The 20,207-nt window shown below is 39.1% G+C and overlaps 1 protein-coding gene across 3 annotated transcripts in view; it reads right to left on the bottom strand.

Annotated features, from left to right (window-relative positions):
- Nucleotides 1-20,201, bottom strand: part of PPM1A (protein phosphatase, Mg2+/Mn2+ dependent 1A) — a 30,966-nt gene extending 10,765 nt beyond the window's left edge. For all 3 annotated transcript variants that reach the window (XM_057381253.1, XM_057381254.1, XM_057381251.1), the window contains exons 1-3: nucleotides 19,998-20,201; nucleotides 5,198-6,049; nucleotides 3,384-3,501 (exon numbers count right to left, since the gene is read on the bottom strand). In XM_057381253.1, coding sequence (XP_057237236.1) covers nucleotides 3,384-3,501; nucleotides 5,198-6,031 — 952 coding nt within the window. In that variant the 5' untranslated portion in view covers nucleotides 6,032-6,049; nucleotides 19,998-20,201. The remainder of the gene's footprint in view (nucleotides 1-3,383; nucleotides 3,502-5,197; nucleotides 6,050-19,997) is intronic.
- Between the last annotated feature and the right edge of the window lie 6 nt (nucleotides 20,202-20,207).

The raw sequence follows: 20,207 nt of genomic DNA, 5'->3' as shown, positions 1-20,207 counted from the left end.
TATATGCTACATTGTGCTAGTGGCTAAAGTTCTGCTGTACAAAAATAAGGAATTTATRGTTGACCTATACTACACAGTTTCACAACCTGTAACTGCAGTACATTTAACATACAGTCTCCACTAAATGAATACATTTATAYTTTGATAAAACTATAGATACAGACTGAATGAACACTGAAGACACAACAAATGGAGTCGGTCTGCTAGCTGTGTTTAATTTATTGGAATTATTTTGTTTCAATACACCTTCGACCCTCCCAACCCAATCCTTAATTTACTTTTAAATCTGCTACACATTTTCATGGCATCAAGTACTGGAAAAATGTACTTACAATCCTAAAATAAAGGATTCAGAAATGGGAATTCCATACAAAGTTTAAGAAAAAGCCAAAACTTTGTTTTTGTGAAAATTAGGGAAGGAACATATAACAGCTGACTTAAAATTATTTATCTCTACATAGGCATAAATATTGTGGGGATTATCTGTTATGGAATGGTTTTATGTAAAAAAAAAAAAAAGAGAGAACAGAAATTAAAAAAAAAAGCTTAGACAAGTTTCTTTTTAGAGTCAACACATCAATAACATATATTAGTGCAAATAATAGCAACACGTTTTTGGAATGACTGATTACTTCTACCATGAAGTTCACATGATACTTTAGGAGTAACATCAATTTATTGCAAGTAATGGCACAAGGATGCTTCTCCACACTTGCTGCTTTTTCCATTATTTGTTGCACCAATGAATCTGGACCATAAACCCATCAGRAGAGTCTTAAGTGACATAGTAAGCAGAAAAGTTTCTACATTTTTTAAAATCTGAATCATCTCTCCTTATTCAAGATGACCATCAGTATTAAACTCTGCTCAGATTTAAAATTTTCACTACTTTTTAACAATATAAAGACTTATTCTGGGTTGAGGGGATAAAAATACAACCAGAAAAAGAATGCACATTAGTCAGCATTGACTCTCATTACTTGTTGGACTTCAYTRAGTACTGAAGTGCATAAAAATACRKAATATGTATTTTTATCAAGTTTCCRTTTTAATGAATTTTAAATTTAAATTGATATAACAGATTAGTAAGATCATTCTAAAAGTACTCTTTATATTTTTTTAGTTCCTTCAGCCAAAAATCAAGTTTAAAGTAAAGCACTGCCACTCTTATAGTATCCTAAGATAAGAGCAAGATTATTCACYGTAGTGTGAAAGTTTCAGATGCTGCAGCCGTCCTACGTTACTAGTCAATAAGGCATTATCCATTTACTTCAGAAACAATGCAATGGCACAGGAATTAAGCTAAATGTAACAAAGTTATCAACTCCTGTTCCTGAAATTCTACCTTAGTTAAGGCCTTTCAACTTTCCTCATACATAAGTCCTAAAAGGCCAAATTCTGCAAACAGCTGATACAAATCACTGCTGGGTTGAGTAGTGTTTACTACATATTCATTAATTTAAATAATATTTTTGTGCAACAACAGACAAAAGATTGAGGATAACTMTAAAAATTAAGCAAAGACCCTTAAGGGGAAGTACAATATATTTCCTCAAGTTCYTCAGACATTATCCCATTAAATTAGTATTAAAGTGCTTTATAACTACAAACAGAATCTTTCTGTCTCTATGCAATCATCACACTTTGCTCATTCCTGCAATTTCCTATTTGTATAAATGCAAAGTACCAGCAGCCAAATTCTTTGTATGTACCATAATCACATGCAGGTCCAGTGTTTAGGCTCTTCCTTTATAAAATAAAGCAACTGTACAAAAATGCCAGCTTTCCTCACCSTAATATTCCTGGGGTACAATGAGGCCAGCTAAAGATGCAGCCTTGGCTTCATCATATTTTCATATTCTAGCTCATGGGTTTGTCTGAACTCAGACAAAATATCTAAGATAAGAAGGCAGCACTTGCCCAGACAAGGAGAGTTACCACTCTGTGAATCAATCAATGTGTGAATGTACAGCACACTTGTTCTTCCCCAAATCTGTGGGTGGGCACACACAGCAAGCTCCTCACATGGCTGGTGCAAACCTGCTCCCTGCTCTGCAAGGAGACAGCCATCTGACACTTCCCTCCTGCAGTGTGACTGCACTGGGATATTCCTGCTACGCTGTCAGGGAGATTCACACTAGCACTGACTGTGCACCAACCTCTCCTCTCAGGCAAGTGTTGAGTTTAAAACACAGAAATGTCTGCCTGGACATTTGTTCAGGGGCAGAACAGATGCCGTTTACAAAGACCTYACAAGTGAGGCCTTTGAAAAATGTGGTACTTTCTGAAGGAGCACCTACACAAGTTATAAGAGCTTTAAAAATTGCACATGAATTTGTCTGAGCCCACAATTTCCATGCAGGCAACTTCTCYGTGAAATTTCTGGAGCTGCACTGTGTTACCTTCATGCAAGTTAAGGAGAAAAAAAGTGCATAATGTACTCCTCTAACTTACTAATCACTGCTRCCTTAGCTGTGGAGAACTCTGCCTATCGTGCCCTGTGTGCTATTAAGGACTCTTGTGATATATACACACACGTAACTAGACTTGCAACATATAAAGGAGTCCACTTCAAAAATAGACTTAACCTATGCAAATAATGCATACAGCATGTCTTATATTTCAGAAACAAACTCCAAGCTGTAGTTGGTTTTAAATATCAAAAGGCACTMTAAATGCAGTTTTAATCAGAAATAATTTAAATCAAATTAATTTCAAAAATCATTTTTATGTGATCCAAAAAACCCCAAACTTGCAGTTTTAATTTAAAGTTTAAGAACTCCTGAAATACAAATTTAAAGAAACATTTTGAAGTTATTATCAGAGTAAGATGAGTTCCCAGCTTTTGTTTGTCATGAATGCTTAAAGATTAGCTTTGATAAATTTCTGACATACTTTCAAGTAAGTAAATATGTAAGCAAGTGCTTAAAGATTACAGTAATCAAGTTGTAGCCCTACTATAACTGGATAAAATATTACAGCTAACTTATTCGTACTTATCTATATAGGAAAATGGCACTCGAATTACCACCTTCACAGACACTTTGCAAGATAATCTAATTATTTCACTTAACTCAATGCAACAGGGACCAGGATTCACTGGTCTGGAGTTAGAGTTGTCAGCAGACTCAGGAAGAACACTGAGCACAAATGAATTCTCTGCCATCCTGAATAATTCTCAGGGCTAGAGGCTGCTGCACTTTCATAKCACAATTTTTTCAGGACATATATGAGTGCCTTTTTCAGAGGTACACAGGATGGCCAATGGCACTTGAAGGTCTATTAAAAAACCTGTATGTGTTAAGGGTTTAGTTGTTGGAAGGGGAAAGGGGCCAGGGGTCTGTTTAGAAACAAAGTTACTTATTTTTTTTTAAATGATCCACCTTCTACTCTGCTTTCCAGGTACTTGTCCAACTCTGCCTCTCTTTTCACCGCCTCTGGCGATACCTTTGGTGCATTCGGAAAACAGATCAATATCACACTCATGTTGTCTCGACTTCCCTGGTGGAAAAGAAAAAATTATTTGAGAAATGTACACACACCAGGCTAAACACATATCAAAGCATTTTAAACACAAAAATTCACAAATCATATGGTATCAGAATCCAACTTTCACTATTACGGATCAATAATATCATTAATCTTCCCATACCCCTTACAGAATTCCAGGCCCATTCATTTGGTAGAACTCTTAARTCACTGTGTTTTCCTCTTTTGTGGTCTGAAGACTACATGGAGCCAGTTACAGACAGCCCATTGTCTTCTAAAAACTGACATTAGTAATGAGTAAAGTGTAATTACARAGTTGTGCTCCATCTTGTTTTAAGTACCATCCAATCATCTGGGGAAAACAGCTGAATGAGAGAACAAAACCATCACTGCTTAAAAAGCACTAAGCAGGAAGGTGCTGAATTCAGACAGTGCTTCCACCTAAAATCACAGCTATTAGGTTTTTTTCCTTTTCCTTCTTGTTTAAAACAAGAAAAGTTACAAGCGAGAGAATTTATTGGAAGACCAGCTGGAGGGTACCCAGGCCTTTGCAAAAAACATTAACATTTAAAACTCCAACTAAAAAGAGCCCCAATAGTTGAATATGTTAAAATACAAACACATTCTCTTTACGCAAAGTAACTGTTAGGTTTACTTTGAATACTCCTGTGCTTTGGCCTACAAACATGCATCCATAGGCTTAACTTTTAACACTAAGTCCACTGATGTCAGCAAGATCAAGAACAAGTCAGTGTGCAGAAAAGAGTGTGTGGGTATGGGGAGGTGCTGACAGTTGGCTCCAGCAAAGCTTACAGCATCCTCAAGCCACTGTTCCTTTCCAAGTCATTGTTTTTAGGATTACCAAACAAAAATAGTAAACGAAAATATAACCATGATCAATGTGCCAAGGTGTTGGAAAGTAATTATAATTTTCCAGATGGGAAACAATGATCCTGTTAGCCATTTAGGAAAAGCAGAGACGTTGTYTTGTTTCTTAGAAAAAAAGTTGATTTTACACTGACTTCCAGTTTGCCTTTAAGTAAGTATCAAGCTATGAAACTCAGTAACTGCATCACAATGCAACTTTTTAATACAAAGTAGAAGTTAATGCAGACAAAGTTACATAGTTTTGTTAAACCAAATAGTCTCATCTTCTACTTTAGCTGGTTTCAGAGCAGTATCACACAATAGTGAGTAAGAAATGCAGTAATTAAACCAAAATGAAAACTAATTTAGGAAGCCACGTCTTCAAAATATGAAGGTTCATCGATTTTGCATTTATCTTGGTGTAAATATGACAGTAATGTTACTACTATGTGCCCAAGAAAGCAAAGGAAGATTAGGAAGGGGAAAAATACTCTCCAGCCTGACTAAGGTTCTGTAAAGTATATCATGAAACAGGAAAGGACAGTTATTATCTTTGGCTTGCCAAAAAATTCCCATTAATATCTACTTTTCCATTGATCACAATGTATCTGTACACGGTTATAAACTCTTAATTAACCAAAGCCACCCAGAAAAACATTGTTTCTGTTGTGTGTTCATYGCCCCTTTTATCACAATTTTTGTGGGAAGCATGGTCATCACTGTCAAAGTCATGTTAACATAAGTCACGTTAAAACAAGACTGGAATCAAACTTATTATTAACTTGTTCATAAACTTCTAATAGTGAAAACAYAGTAAACTCCTTCTCTTGAGTCTGGCTACCTTGTACAAGCAGGTGTCAACTATCTCATTGCAAACTTTCTCAAGGTCATCAGTGACTTCAAGTCTGGATCTTACAAAGTCACACAGCTCTTCATTTCCCATAACATCCCAGATACCGTCGCATGCCAGGATGATGAACTGATCATCTTCTTCTGATCTCTCAATTTCATAAACTTCAGGCTCGGGTGAGACCAGCTGTTCTGTAGGACCTTTCCCATGGACACATTTGTAATCAAAGTCCCCAAGTGCCCTTGAAACAGCAAGAGAGCCATTTACACGCTGAATCATTACGGAGCCACCTGCATTCTGTATACGCTCCTTCTCCAGCGGGTTACTTGGTTTGTGATCCTGTGTGAAGAAGTGAACCTTCCTGTTTCGACAGAGCAAACCTCTCGAGTCTCCACAGTTGATGAAGTACGTGTGTTGGGGAGAAATCATGACGCCCACAGCTGTTGACCCACTTCTGTCTGCGCCATGCTTCTTCTCGGAGATGACTCTCATGTGTTCATCAATTTGCAGAAAACCTGTTCTGATGCCGCTCTTTACACTTTCCACAGATGGTGGCCCATCTGGCCCTTTAAAATCCTGGTTGCTCGTGATGTGATCTAATAAATGCTCACAGCAGTACTTGGCAACCTGTGATCCAGCGTGCCCATCATAGACAGCAAAAAACGACCATCCATCAAGTCCATTTGGCAAACCAATCACAGCCGTGTGTGCATCCTCCATTTCCACACGCCAGCCTTGCATACTGCTCAGACCRTAACGCAGCCCGTTCCCCTGCCCCTGGGCATTATGCTTCTCCATCTTTGGCTTGTCTAAAAATGCTCCCATGATGACCTTCCTTCAGTTCTACAAAGGAAAAAAAAAAAAAGGATTATTAAGATATTTCTTAAACATCTCGTTTAAAAATCCAGTTGGAAGCTATTGAATAATAGCACAAATAATGTCAAGGTGACCAAAATACACAGCTGTAAAGCTGATTTTTCTGTGTCTCCAGTCAAATTTGCATTGCTTTCATCAAGGAAACAAGGACACTACTACTAGCTGAACTGCACTTTTCATATTTTTGTATTTTCAGCTGTTTTACTTGAAAAATTTATATTCACTGTCATTCATGGTTCGGACAAAAGCCTCTAATAGAACTATGTATGAAATCAGTTTCAATGAGGACTTGTTAACTGGCACACATCTGAATGGCTGTTCCCTGCAACCACTGAGCCATGAAAGAGCTCAATGTTTCCAGGACAGTGGCATTCCCTAGATCCCTACCTGCTGGCCACAAATTCCTGCTAACGCTGCTTTTCTCSTAGTGATGGGGAAATGAAAGCAAACTGATTAGGTTTTCTTTTAGAAAGGGCTTTTCGGGGTGCTTTAGTTTTTGGTTTTGTTCTTTTTTTTTTTTTTTTTTTTAACAGATAAATTATGTGAATGACCAAGAGGATGCCAGAGTCTGCATAAAGGAAAAAGCAACACTGGGTAAGCTAGGAACAAGACTGGGAAAGAACAGAGCAGCTGTCCCTTTAGGCAGCAGCAAGCCATTAGTTTGGCTCAGCCATCTTGTGAAAGCTCATCCTTAGATTTTCGGTTAAATTACGCAGCAGCTTCTCAGATGTCCGTGCTGCAGATTTACTTAAAACCCTCATGTATTCATGCTTCACTGAAAGACAACTGCCCCTGACAAGCCTGAGGAAATCTGTTTGGAAATAAAATCACACATACTGTGAATTCCTGTGTGAATCAAGAATCAAGCCAGACCCATACGCTGCACACCCTCGCCTTCTTGGGATGTGATGCAGCAAATATTCACGCTTAAGAGAATAAGAGTTATATTTGCAGGCAGTGTAAACTGACTGGTTTATCTTCATGGCTTTCACACCCTAACCATCCAACCCACCCTTCTAATCCACATTGGTTTATTTGTGCATTCATTATTAAAAAATCATACAAAATAGGTCACACATTTTACATACTTGCAAATTATGCCTTGGGAAGCAACAAAGGGTCTGCAAATCACTGTTATACAATACAGGGTAATGGAACAAAACAATGAGCTATTCTATTTGAAGAYTGTGGCCAAAAATTAGCTGTGAAAAGAACCTCAGAAACAGATTTTACCTGAGGCCCCAACTAAGCAACTGCACTGGCAGAAAAATCAGTACACCAGGGGTTTAAGAAATGTTTAACTTGACCATGGAATATATTTGACCAGTTTTTTAAGTGACAACATCACGTTTTGATAAGAAGCTTTTATTGCAACACAGCATCAGCCATTAGTGACACCATATAGCCAACAAAGCTCTTCACACTGTCTCTTCCAGCTACTATCAACCTTTCTAAAACATCTGTGTTAGAATAAACAGTCAAGAAATGTTTATATTTGATCTCACCACAACAGTGATTCAAATGTGAGGCATGGGGACTGGTTATGCACTCTTTGGCTCACATGCTTTGTTAATAAAAACAAAACACATACTTCAGCTGTATGGGGATGGCAGCAGCAATTCACCTCTGCTTCCTCTCACCCCAAACCCCGCTCTGGAGCTCTGTCTCTTCTCAAGTGAACACAAAATATTGATGCCCAAGCAAGCTGTAACTAACCAACAAAACAGAGTGCTCACGGTGTGTGTCTTTCATCCCAAGCACATGCAGGAGGTTCACGTTACTGCAGTTGCTAGGAAAAAAATATGACTTAAGACTTTATTATCTTCACATGTAACTCTAGTGAAGTCAGAGTGATCAAAATAATTACAGAATGCTGCTATAAATCATATGGGGAATTATTTTGCYGAAATAATACTTTTTATTCATTCTATGATAGCAGTAGAGTTTAACACTGAATGTTCTCTTGTTGAGAAAATCATTAAACAAAATGCAAATATTCAACTTTTTCACCTTAATTTAGAGCTCAAAAAGCAGCAACTGCCCTGGCAAATATATTTTTGTGAGGTATTTGACATTACTGCCCTGCTTAAAATAAAACAGAAAAACTTTAAGAACAGGATACAGTTACAATGACCACAAGCACTGTCAAAATCTGGACTAAAAAGCACCATTTTTCTTCTTATCTCTCCCTTTACCATACGCACAACATTCAGCATCGTGCTTTGTAAACTGTTTGTCCTGCTCAGTAGTTTACCACGTAAATCAGAAATACATACAGGCAGTCTATGTGAAGCCCTAACAACAACTACAGGACTGCAAAGTTAACAAATCACTCTCCATTTAAATACCAAATTGCCTTATCCCTCCCCAGAAGGCAACCTGAAAGCTGGTGGTYTTTTAAGATAAGCTTTGTAGGTGAGATGCCCCAGCATTCTTCAGAGGTGAGAACTGCCCACCATGGATGGGAACACAACCAGGCAGAAGGAAAACCACAATGTGGCCATGGAACAACTCCTTCAGAAATTATCCACAGCCCATAGCATGAAGTGACCACCTTCAGAAAACTGCAACAACAGACTGCAGTTCTCTTCCCTGCCACACTTGAGCTACTCAGTCCTCCACCAGAACAGCAGTATAAACATGCAGGAGAATAGGCCAGGTTTTCAAAGTCCTCATTGCATCTGCAGGAAAAGCATCATGTACTGGTGGATAGGATGAATGGGCCAGACCTTTAGTTTTTTTCCAGAATTTCAATTCTCACTCAGAAAAATTTCAGTTAAATATGATCAATCTGTGAATTCAGATGAATTGGAAGCTACCTGTTACTTCTCTGCCCATAACCTTAATGTGTAGTTAGAACCGAAGAATTTCAAGAGTCTTAGCTAAGGAAAAATAAAATATTCTTAGTTTTAAAAGAAGGGACAGACATGGAGAAAAGCTGACATAAGAAAGCCATACTTCCTTTCTACTAGAAATACCTTTCAGRCCTGTTTTTGAGTCCAAATCTACAGAAACATCTTTCACACAYCAGTGTCTACCTCAATTATGAGCACATTTGTCATTCTTTGATGARGTGCTTTGTGCACTACAGTGATTTGAGTTGGAATGACACCTTTGGTTAAGCATTCAACCCTGTATGCAAACCTGATTAACCTATAGCAGTGCAAGAGCCCAAGTTACAGCACGACTTTGTTATGTAAAAAGACAGACCCAGAACAGAATGCATGCAATGGAGCAATATGTAAAACAGATCCTGTACATGGCTTAACTCAGCCTCTCTTTATGTCTTTAGTCATCTGTCTTAAGAGGAGTCCTCATTTTACGACCTTTATTCTCCAAATAATTTTACTTCCCTGTCTTAACCCAGTCATACATTTCTACAATCGTGTTAGAAAACTGCAGTCTCATGGCAGGAGACAGAACTAATCCTCTACYCTGGAATCCTCAACTTTTGGGATGTTTGAATGATGCACATATGTACTAAAGGAGACAGACAKTCTTCCTCTTCCTATTAAAGGCAAAATAAGAGAAAAAGCACTTTAATCATGAAGCTTAGTGGCAAACATACACCACTGACTGGGTTTTTTTTACCTTAGAGAAGAACCATTCTGAACAGTACTGTAAGGGTGGTGCCTTGTAAAAGGACCAGAGGTAAAACATTTTCTTCAGAAATGGTGACTCTCACACATTATCTGGTGCTGCAACTGCACAACTGTCTGCCAAGCAAACTTCAATTTTCATCTACAAAGATTCTTGGATCACCATTTCTACAGCAGTGACTTCCATTAGTTTTAGGTCCTAAAACAGAAGAGCTTTCTGCAGTCAAAGTTACTGGATTTTGGCTCTGAAGAACAGAAGCATCTGAACAAAACTAGACATGAAAATGGACCCCTGTGAACAGAAATGAATGCAAAGGGGATGCATCTATGTATCTGCAAGTCATTTTAACCACAATTTCTGAAGCACTGATTTTGTGGAGGTCAAACTGAAGGACAGCCTCTCCAGCAAGTGCACRGAAAACTCAAGTTGCAGTTTGCAGACAGTAAAGTAAGAATACTGTACAGGGCCTAGAAAAATCAACACAAATAACAAGATCTTGGATAAAACACAAGAGTACCAAAATCCAAAGGACTGCAGCATTAGAAACAAAACTGAAATAATGAATGGAGCATGCCAAAGAGTCAGTAGCTAAACTCCTTGAAAGTAGATGCAACTGGAGAACAGAGTGGCAAAGAAAAGAAGGGTAATTAGTATACCAGGCCATGGACAACCATGGACAACCACAGATACATCGCTGGAATGCATGAAATCTCTTTGCCCCTTCATTTGTTCCTCAAATTGTGCTATCCAGGCAGCACAACTGTAATGCTTTCTGCTACAGAGGAAGATAAATTYTACCATTTTGCTATTTGCTTGTTCATTTGCCTGAAGGTTCAAATTGAGATAAGCCCTAAATTGTTCACAAAAGACAGTCTCTGCAACTCCACATACCCCTACAGAAATACCATTTTTTTTTCCAGGGTATTTGGACAAAGATCGATCGTTTTGTCCAAGAAAACTAACCACCCCCATCTGAAACTTTTACTTGAACAATATGTAAATTAATAATCCTTTTAAAACAATGTTCAAGTTGTATTTCTTCCACTCAGATAAGCTGCTTATATGAACCACACTGAAGTCACAGGCACTTGTTCTAACTAAGCTGAGAAATATCTCCACACTCTGATTTCCTGGAACAATTCTCTCAACGACATTACACTTTGTGTGCTGTAATGAGGACYATACAGAAAGATTACAACCTTTACTTGAACTACAGGACACAGAGCAAGTCACCAAGTTATACAGACTGCTGCTGACTAGAAAAAGGGCATTTGTTCACTTCAGCTCCAGCCTGATCTGCAGTACTTTTCCCCCCTTCTTTAAGCAGGCTGAATGCAGTAGCCAGACAGCATGTAATTGTGCAAACGTGGAAACATTTTCAGAAGTTACTGAAATGAATGTTGAATGAAAAACTGACAGTACATACTGGATGCCCCAAATCAATTAATTTTAACAAACAACATGTCAGAGAACATCCCAGGGATCAGAAGAAAGACTAAAATAAAACAGAACACGCAGATGAGGAGACATAATTACACCACAGTCATGGGCTGAATGAAGTCATGAAAWAGCTTCTTGCCAATGAAACTATTTAAAAACTATTGGAGGCTATATGACTGAGTTCTGGCACWCATGGTTCGAAACATCAATAAAACACTAAAAAATTACAGTTGATGTTTCTGAATGTGTATTTTCAGACACAGGAATACATGGCCAGCTAGGAGATGCGAACTGTTTATAAAAAAAGAGGCAAAATAAGTAAAATACAGAAGTGGGGTTATTTTAATAAACACAGACTAACACACCATTTCTCCACCAGAACATTTGTTTCTTGGGGATGCAACTGTAGTCTGTGCTACATTTCAGTATAACAACTGCAAAGGGAAGGACATAAGWAACTACCCATATGGGTAATAAAATTTCTAATTACAATAAGAACTTTTCATTTAGGACAGATGCAGGAGGTATGGCTTGTGGCAGACAAAAAAAAACAACAGAGGAAGCAAGTTAACTCAGTGTGCATGAGGGAAAGTATAAACTGTTCCAAACTTTCCCAACTTACCCTCCATGTCTCCCAGTAATTAATATGCAACAGTGATGGCTATTACAACTTCACAGCACAGCAGAAAATACCAAATCACTGCACCTCTGATACAAACACGAGTTCTGACCTCTTAATAGCTRGTCCACACACACTGCCATTTCACTGAGCTAAGCTGTTTGGAGAGTTGTTTTTTTTAAACATAGCTTCTGCTTAAAATCCCTTTTCCTTGCTAGGAGCTGACAGCCTTTCCAAATGCCTCCCTGTACTAAGCAGCAAAATATTTTATCCCACGTGGTGTGTATGGCAGGGCAGGTAGGATTTAGGAGAGAATTATTAAAGCTTTCTGGAACACAGAAGGTAGCCATTTCTAAGTTAACACCCTCCYTCCAACAACATGTTTCAGCTTCTTCTTAAAACATTACTTTCTGCTCCTACCTACCTTTCCTGCAGACAACTAAACCTGTTCCAAGGTTAAACGAGAAGCTTCTCAATATGAGTGTATTTTGGCTGAGGTTCAAACTCTCTCCAGCAGAGACATGCATAATCTGATTTTTGCAAAAGGAAGCTCTGGACACTGAAAAAGATAATTCACCTCTAACAAATTGTTCCTTCAGAAGTTTGAAAGACGGTGATGCAGTTTAAAGAATTCTTTATGGAGTTAGTTTTGCAATATGGTCAGTTACAGAAGAAATTAAGCTCTTTCCAGAATCACCAAGAACGCTRCTGGGAATGAAAAATCACTACACTGATTCTGAGAAGAGATACAACTTGCATCCACAAGTTCCAGTCACTCAGAATCCCAGCATGACTGGCACCCTCATAGCACGATTAAGTGAGTATTTCTTGGCCCAGAGAGATTTATTGTTCTTTTTATGTATCTGTACTACAAATTAGAAGTGGGAAAGCATCAGAGAAAAAACCACAGCAGCATCAAAGTATGACCTGCCCAATCACTATGAAAAACTAAGTAGACAACCCAAATGGCACTAACAAGAACTATGAAAATCAATGAGGTAGCTCTGCATATATTCATGTGCCACTGTCTGAACAGCATGAGAATGAAAACACCAAGGTCCTTGCTTGAAAGCATTAATAAGCAGAAAACATGCCCATGCTGGTGCTGAGTTCAGCACCTTTCTGGTTATGCTTCATTTTCCAAAGATTTCTTACTTAGAAGTGTTGGAAGATAAACAAAAGACACTCATTTTAGACATAAAGCCTAGACAACTGCTTTGTTAATAGYGCAGAAATTCCTGCAGGCTCCAGCCAAAATTCAGAACCCCATTGAAGCAACTGCAAAAAAGAACTGGAAGATCCAAAGAAGCAGCAGTCTGTGTAGACAGGATTTGGGAGAAAAAAAGGCCTTGCTTCATTTCATACATCAATGAAATGCAATAAGATTCAAATTCTTTGAAAGAGCAAGGCAAACAAGTGAATTTAAGGATTCCAACCAAGCTGCTCATGACAGAAGGAGTGCACACTGCGACACTGCCATTCCAACACACAGTAATAATTTCATCACAAAGAAAACACGGGTAAAAAGGAAACAGAAAGAGATAACCCAGAAGAATGGAACCATAGTAAGTCATAGAAGTTGATTTACAATTTTTTCCAGTATTTGTAATACCACGAGTGCTCTGCCACTGTCATTTCTCATCATAGCAGATCATGGGCTGAACTGAAAATCCTTACTTGAGTACAAACCACTTACAGTGCAAGAATTTAACAAATATGAACATACCAAATGCTTCAAATATTAGCTAACCCCCCTCCCTTCTCTAAATTTCTGGTTTTTGCTCTCTCACAGCTTGAAGGCTCAATATCTTTGCTCTCTGTCACTTTTACCAATCAAACAATACCTGCAACAAAAAAAAGTTAAAGATTCACAGAGGARTGTTTTCTTTAGAGAAAGGCTCACATCATGCCACTGCCATTTCCGTGTCAAAGGAAAGAACCAAACCCAACTAAACAAAAAGCATTTACTTTTTTAATCAAGTTTGCTAAACCTAGTCTGAAAAATCAAGACAGAATTGGAGTCCTAGCCCATCTTTCCCCTACCCAAAAGAGTGAAGATATTAGATAAAGAGCCTCTAGACCAGAATTGCTTTTGTCCAGGACTGTTCTGGCTGTTCAAATGCAACTGGAGTGAAATCAAGCCAATTTGTCTTTGTCAGTRTTTTAGCTAAGTGTTAAAATAAACCAGGAAAAAGATGCTCCATGGAAAAAGGTCCTGTGGGATTATKTGCTGAGGCYCCAAAAACAAAGGGAGGCTTRAATAATAATAATTTAAAAAACAACAATACACCAAATGCATTAACTGAACTATTCCTGAAATATGGGGGRAAAAATTACRCTCACACAAGTCACTCAGCTCAGGAAGCTGCCACTTTTTCTACACTTGATACTCTTTGTCACCAGTTGTAATGTGTCTTAATTCCTGCAGAAACCCACCATCTCTCTGTTGTACTGTTYCATTGATAACCTCACCACAAACATCTGACAAATTAATACAGTCCTATATATTTCAATAACACTGAACACATGGAGTCATCCCTCTACCCGCTCTTTAATGTCTCCTCTTTGTGTTTCCATTTCGTCACCAATGTTACTGCTCCTTTTAAAAACTAATTACATAAAGGTTTCAAACTTCAGATCTTTCTAACTTCTACAAGAAGCAAGAGCCAGCTGTTTATGATTTGTCTTATGAYCAATTTATTTTATCAATATGGAAGAATGAAACCCAAGTGAAAATAAAGTTTATACAGATACAGCTTGGGAGTAAAATTAAAATAAACTATTTAGAGAAAACACAACYAGTATGCGTGTGCCCAATGATTAGAAGATGATGTTTGCATCAAGGCCCCAAAACTTCCTGTTTAGTCAAGCACTCAATATTATGAAATGACACACAAGCAATTTCCCAGACCCTTCATTTACATGAAAACATTTGTGGGGTTCTAATCTCAGCAACATTAACACTATTCTGGTGAGGATATAGGAAAAGCAATGTACAGGAGAGACTTAAAATCTGATGACTACACACGGGAATAAAATGGCAATAAAATAGGAAATGTTCTGAAGTTACAGCTGTAACCTGGCTTTGCTTGCAAGGAAATGACATCAAAACTATGCCAGAAGCACATTAAGATCTGSAAGTCAAATCCTCAAATCTTAGGAAAAGCTGGAGTTTGTTCATTTGTACACAYACAGAGCTTTTATTTACAAAGCTATTTTGCCCTAAAGTCCCCAGCACTCCTATCTCATTAAAAGAACAAGAATAGAGGATGACTGCTGCAATAGATTTTTCGTCCAAGTCTACATAAAAATATAAAAAAGAAACAACCCCATTGTTTTTAGCCTTTTATGCAGAGAGAAGCTTTCAGGACAGAAGGYAGGCTTTCCTCTGAGGGGCACATTCAGATTGCCAAATTCACTTCTATCACTACCAGCAGAGAGGTGATTTGCCCAAGATAAACAAGGCAGTAAAGGTGCTCCCCTCAGTCCAAACCAGAGTTCATCACAGCTCTAAACATTCTGGTCACTTAATGAGGACATTGTCAAAATCAMCTATTCTTCAAAAATAAAAGCAGTGCTAATGTCAGCATTTCCTGAGCTTACAGGGCCTCATTCTGCAGCCTCAGAAAAGTTCTTCACAGAGAGCAACAGCACTTGATTTTTAACAAGGGCCTGTCCAAATACTTACTGCAATTGACTGGGGGAACCAGAAAATTATTTACTGACAGCTACCGATTCTTTCTTCATTAATTTTTCCTATAATTTAATGCTAGCTGCTTAACCGCCCACATTTTTCCACATTCTGCACTCCTTTCCAAAGACTGGCTTTTATTTAACAGCTGGAGAATTCCTTAAACTCATCTCCAAACACAAAGAGCTCAGGCACAGTTTACACAGTTCTCATTGCTACTGCATTTTAGGGCATTTCTACGTAAAAAATACCACAGAACTTAATGGACAAATCGCTATGATATATGGTCAAGAAGAATACAGGCTACCATTTGAATTTCAGATCACAAGGATGGTWGGCAGTAAAAACGAACTGCACACATAGATACAGAAAATCCTTCAAGTTACAGCTGAGACCCAAACATGAGAGCAYGTTTCATCCTCTAGGTCACAATCCAGMAAGGCCTTTAAGCAYRAGAGCAACATCACACATCTCAGTAGTCCCACATAATTCAGTTGCACGTGGCGTATCACACTAAGCACACTGAATTGCTTTGCTTTATTTAAACTGCAGCTATCAAAATACAAGTCACGTTACACTTGAGTTTGTTTGGTTTGTAAATTATTATCTTAGAAGACTTCAGAGTCCTTTTTATCTACTAAAATATTCTAACTTAAATTGAGAACTAACCTGTTAGCAATAAAGAGGCTAATGTACTTTCTCCTCTCTGTGTAAACTGCATTTCCCTACATTACAATACTGAAAAATGGTTAGCCAGTTCTGCTTTTTCCTTTGTAGCACTCGTAGACACTCTTTTGATACACATGGATACATGCTGCTATGAAGTTTACACTCCAAGCAGTAGAAGAATACTTCATTGGWAGTATCTGTTGGTGAAAGAAGAATTTATTCTGTTGCTTTAGTCACATATAAACACCTTTTGAGAAGAGCTCTAAAAAAAATCTGAGCAACTGTTTCATGTATTTATAAACACACTCTGTTCTGTAGGCTCCAATAGGCAGCTGAAATATCCATTAGTGAATTATACTGGTATTTGTGTTTAAACACAAACAAAATAARTAACAAAAAAGATAGCAACTTGACAGAAATCTGTAACTCAGTATGTGGTTTAACACAGAGCAGAGTTTAGCAGACAAATAGAGAAAAACAGACTTTGCAGCAGTGGTTTAACACCAGTAACCAGTGGTTACTGCCTCTACCCAGGAACAAAAATCAGCCTATTTACTCCCATGGCATCACACTTGTTTTCTTCTCCTGCCCTGATTACAATTCCCTTGGTCTAAACATTCTTCCCAGTCTTAAGAGGCAAGTGATTTACTCTAGAAATATTAAATCTTAATAAATGCTAAATTGTTCCTTCACAGGCAGAGAGCAACCTAAAGAAGCTACATGCAGAAAATGTTACCTCCACTGTGATCTGCACCACATCATGGCTCAAACATATGAATCCTCCTTAACCAGTACTTTTCAGCTCTGGTGMATGGAATGTACATAATATGCCCTAAAATGTACATTTATGCACATTCCCTGGATCTTTTAAATATTCTAAGAGCACTGTCATTTGTTCAGGGATTACATATTGTATACACAGACTTGATACTTTGCATTTGCCATTCATTCAATGAAGAGGATTGTATTAAGCATACGTGTTACAGAAGTTTATTTCTTATCCTAATTTTTTAAGTGAAATTTGGCTTAAATGATTAAAATGATTAAAACTATGATTAAAACTACAGAAATCAGTAAGAGTTCAGCAACCAAGTATTATCCACAAAGAGATTTATTTCCAAAAGAACAAATAAAATAAAAAGACTGCATCATTTAGAAAAAAACAGATGATACATTACTGAAAAAAAAATTAAAAGTCAAGTATGATTTATGAGAAAAGAGAAGCAAAAATTAGAAAGGTCCACATGAAATAGTAAGAATAAATGCTGTTTGGCTCAGCTTTAGCTTGACTTTAAGCGTTACTACAACTGAAGCCTTTAAAATGTCTCTGGTGTGCAGAGACAAAATGAAAACAACTGTTTTACGGTGCTTCCTATTCTAAAACTTATTTATTAGCACAACCTGCATCACATTCCATCACGTAATTGCAATGCCGTTCTGCTTAGCCAATTACRTAAGTATTTTATACATCAGAATAGACCCGAACACATAAAAATTAAGCCAATAGCAATGTCATTATTTTAGTTAGAAATAAGCTATTCTTAAATTACTTATATTTAGGTCRTCTTGTGAAAGCAGCTGCTTTATATTCCCTAGTTCCACTAAAAAGGAAAAGTGCAATAAGATCTCTTATTGACAGCTGCATTCAAAAACATACCAGTTACATAAGTTTGCAAATTATACTGTGCCAGAGTTAAATATCTAAGCATTTTAACGACAGTTCTCAAAATGCTATCTCAGCAAGAATGACTCAACTGCACCGYATAAGTTGCACTCCAGATAAGAAGCAACCAACTCGATTTTATAGGAAAAAAAAAAACTTTTTAGTATTCTACTTTAATTCAAATTGCTCTGAGTGAGTTCTGCTTGTTTAGACCTGCAAGCTTTACCAGTCATTTGGCATTTCCATCTCTCCTTGGTTTCARCGAAAGTATCTCGAGCTTACCTATWGACAGTKRGMGAAATACTTGGAAAACAGGWATAATTTTCTAYTGTACCTAAAGGGGAGAGATTTACCTGACAACTAACAAGCAGAGGACTAGACCTCTAAACCTGAGCTAGGCCTTGCCTGTATATGAGAAAAGCATTGCTAGGCCAGAAGAGCGTGAGAGGAAAGAAAAACTCTCTCCACATTTATCCAAGGATTTTACCTGAGATCTCTGTGAGGAAAACATTAATAACTGGCATGATGCACCAGCAAGTCTTYTAGCCCCATTTCACACACAACAGCAAGACTCAGAAAGGCCCGGGAGTGAAAACTTTAGCAGCAGCTAATGCTGGTGCACCAATCCGAGCTGCTGTCCTTTAACACCTTCCCTTTGAATGCTACTGTGATTGGATAGGCAACTGTAAAACTTCCCTGTCCCACGTTTTCTCTTATGTTATTCATAGAAGAAACTATGAATAGTAACAGAAGGGAAGCTATCAGAGAAGAAATGTGGGTAGAAATTGCATAATTCTTGGTCATTTGGCAACTCACTCAAGGTGCTGTGTAACAGAAGCCATCSAGCCTTAATTCCACCAGTACTTCACAAAACCTGCTTCAGCCACCTAATCACTGAAAGAGCTCAGCAAAGTGCTGCAAGTGTTCRTATTTGGAAATTAATTTCCTAGAATCACAAGAGTTAGATCTTCTACTTTACAAATTGATTCTACTTAATGTGCTGSTAAACATCGCAATCTAAGGAAAATATATCACCTACCTTCTTTCCAGTTACTGCTCTTGGGATTTAAAACTGTCTTCTGCTTTAAAAAAAAAAATTAAATTCCTCTGGATGATATACCTTAAGGACCTTAAACCTTAAGGTTACCACAGAGGTCACTCCAATGAACAGCACTTTCCCACTTGACAGAAGGTACAGCTCAAAAAAATTTATTTCTTTCCAAGTGCTACTGTAAACTTAAATGTTAGTTTTGTAACCACAAAATCTTGCCAGCCACATGGCAACAYTGAAAAATCTTTTAATCGTACTAAATAAATACAAATACATATCGAGCAGATAGATGTCTGTAAAATCAATTCTCCTGAAACKGTTAACCTCCAGCCAGTCTTAACGTTGCATCACAGCTACTAGAACACAATCTAATGTAACAAAAAGGTTAGACGTATGCTCAGAACCTCTGGCATCTGAAAGCAAGCCCAATTACCAAGCACATCATCGCACAACTTTCTCACCGAGGACAGCATTTGTTCCACAGGCTTTTAACACGCACGCTGTGACAGATCACAGATCGACAACGCAACCTTTGCTCAGGACATTGTTTTCAAAGGCACCGAAATCTCTCACAAACTTTAAACGCCCGAAAGGCGTTGGCGAGGGAAAGCCGCCCGCTGCATCACAATGTCACTATGTGGGGAGCGCTTGATGCTCCGACCCTCGCCAGGGTGGGGTGCTTTATAAATAGATGCGKTTTTTTTTTTTTCTTTCCTAGTCAGTGCCATGCCCCGAGCGTTCGGGTGGCGATGGGAAAGGAGGCTGTTTATAGCCTTTATTAAATGAACTCTGGGCGAGGAAAGGAGAGGGCAGGGAGAAAGGGAAAGCTGCTGCTCCTACCTGAGCCAGGCCCAGACCCCGCTGCTCACCCTCCCCCCGCTGTGCCCGGGGGGCTGCGGGGACACCCCCACCCTCAGCAGGCGCCCGCAATGCAGGGGCTGCGCAGGGGGCTCCAGGCAGCGGCACYCCAGCGGGATCGCACCCCCCTTACCCATCCATCTCCCTCCCTGCGGCCGCCCGCCCCGCTCCCAGCTGCGCCGCCGGGGATGGCGCCGCGCTCCCGCGCTCTCCGCGCTCCGCCGCCCCCGGTTGTTTACAGGCCCAGGGGGCCCCGCAGCGCCCCGGCCCCGCCGCCCCCTCACCTCACCCCGCCCCGGCCCCGCACTGCGCAGCGCCACTTACCCCCCCGGCCGCGGCGTCGGCGCCGGCTGTGCGGGCAGGGCCGCGCTCCCGGCGGTGCGCGGGGGAGAAGGGGAAGGAGGGGGGGGACAAGGAGGAGGAGGAGGAGGAGAAGGAGGGGGGCACCCGGCTGGCGGCCTCGCCTCAGCTCATTCACAGGGCGGCTCTGTGCTCAGGGGGAGCCCAGCGCTCATCTCGCCCCCGCCGCCGCCG

Source organism: Malurus melanocephalus, unplaced genomic scaffold (genome assembly GCF_030028575.1).
Source record: "Malurus melanocephalus ecotype Western Australia unplaced genomic scaffold, MMel_1.1 scaffold_502, whole genome shotgun sequence".
In the NCBI taxonomy this organism is placed as follows: domain Eukaryota; kingdom Metazoa; phylum Chordata; class Aves; order Passeriformes; family Maluridae; genus Malurus; species Malurus melanocephalus.
This window is presented reverse-complemented; position numbering and strand designations above follow the sequence as displayed.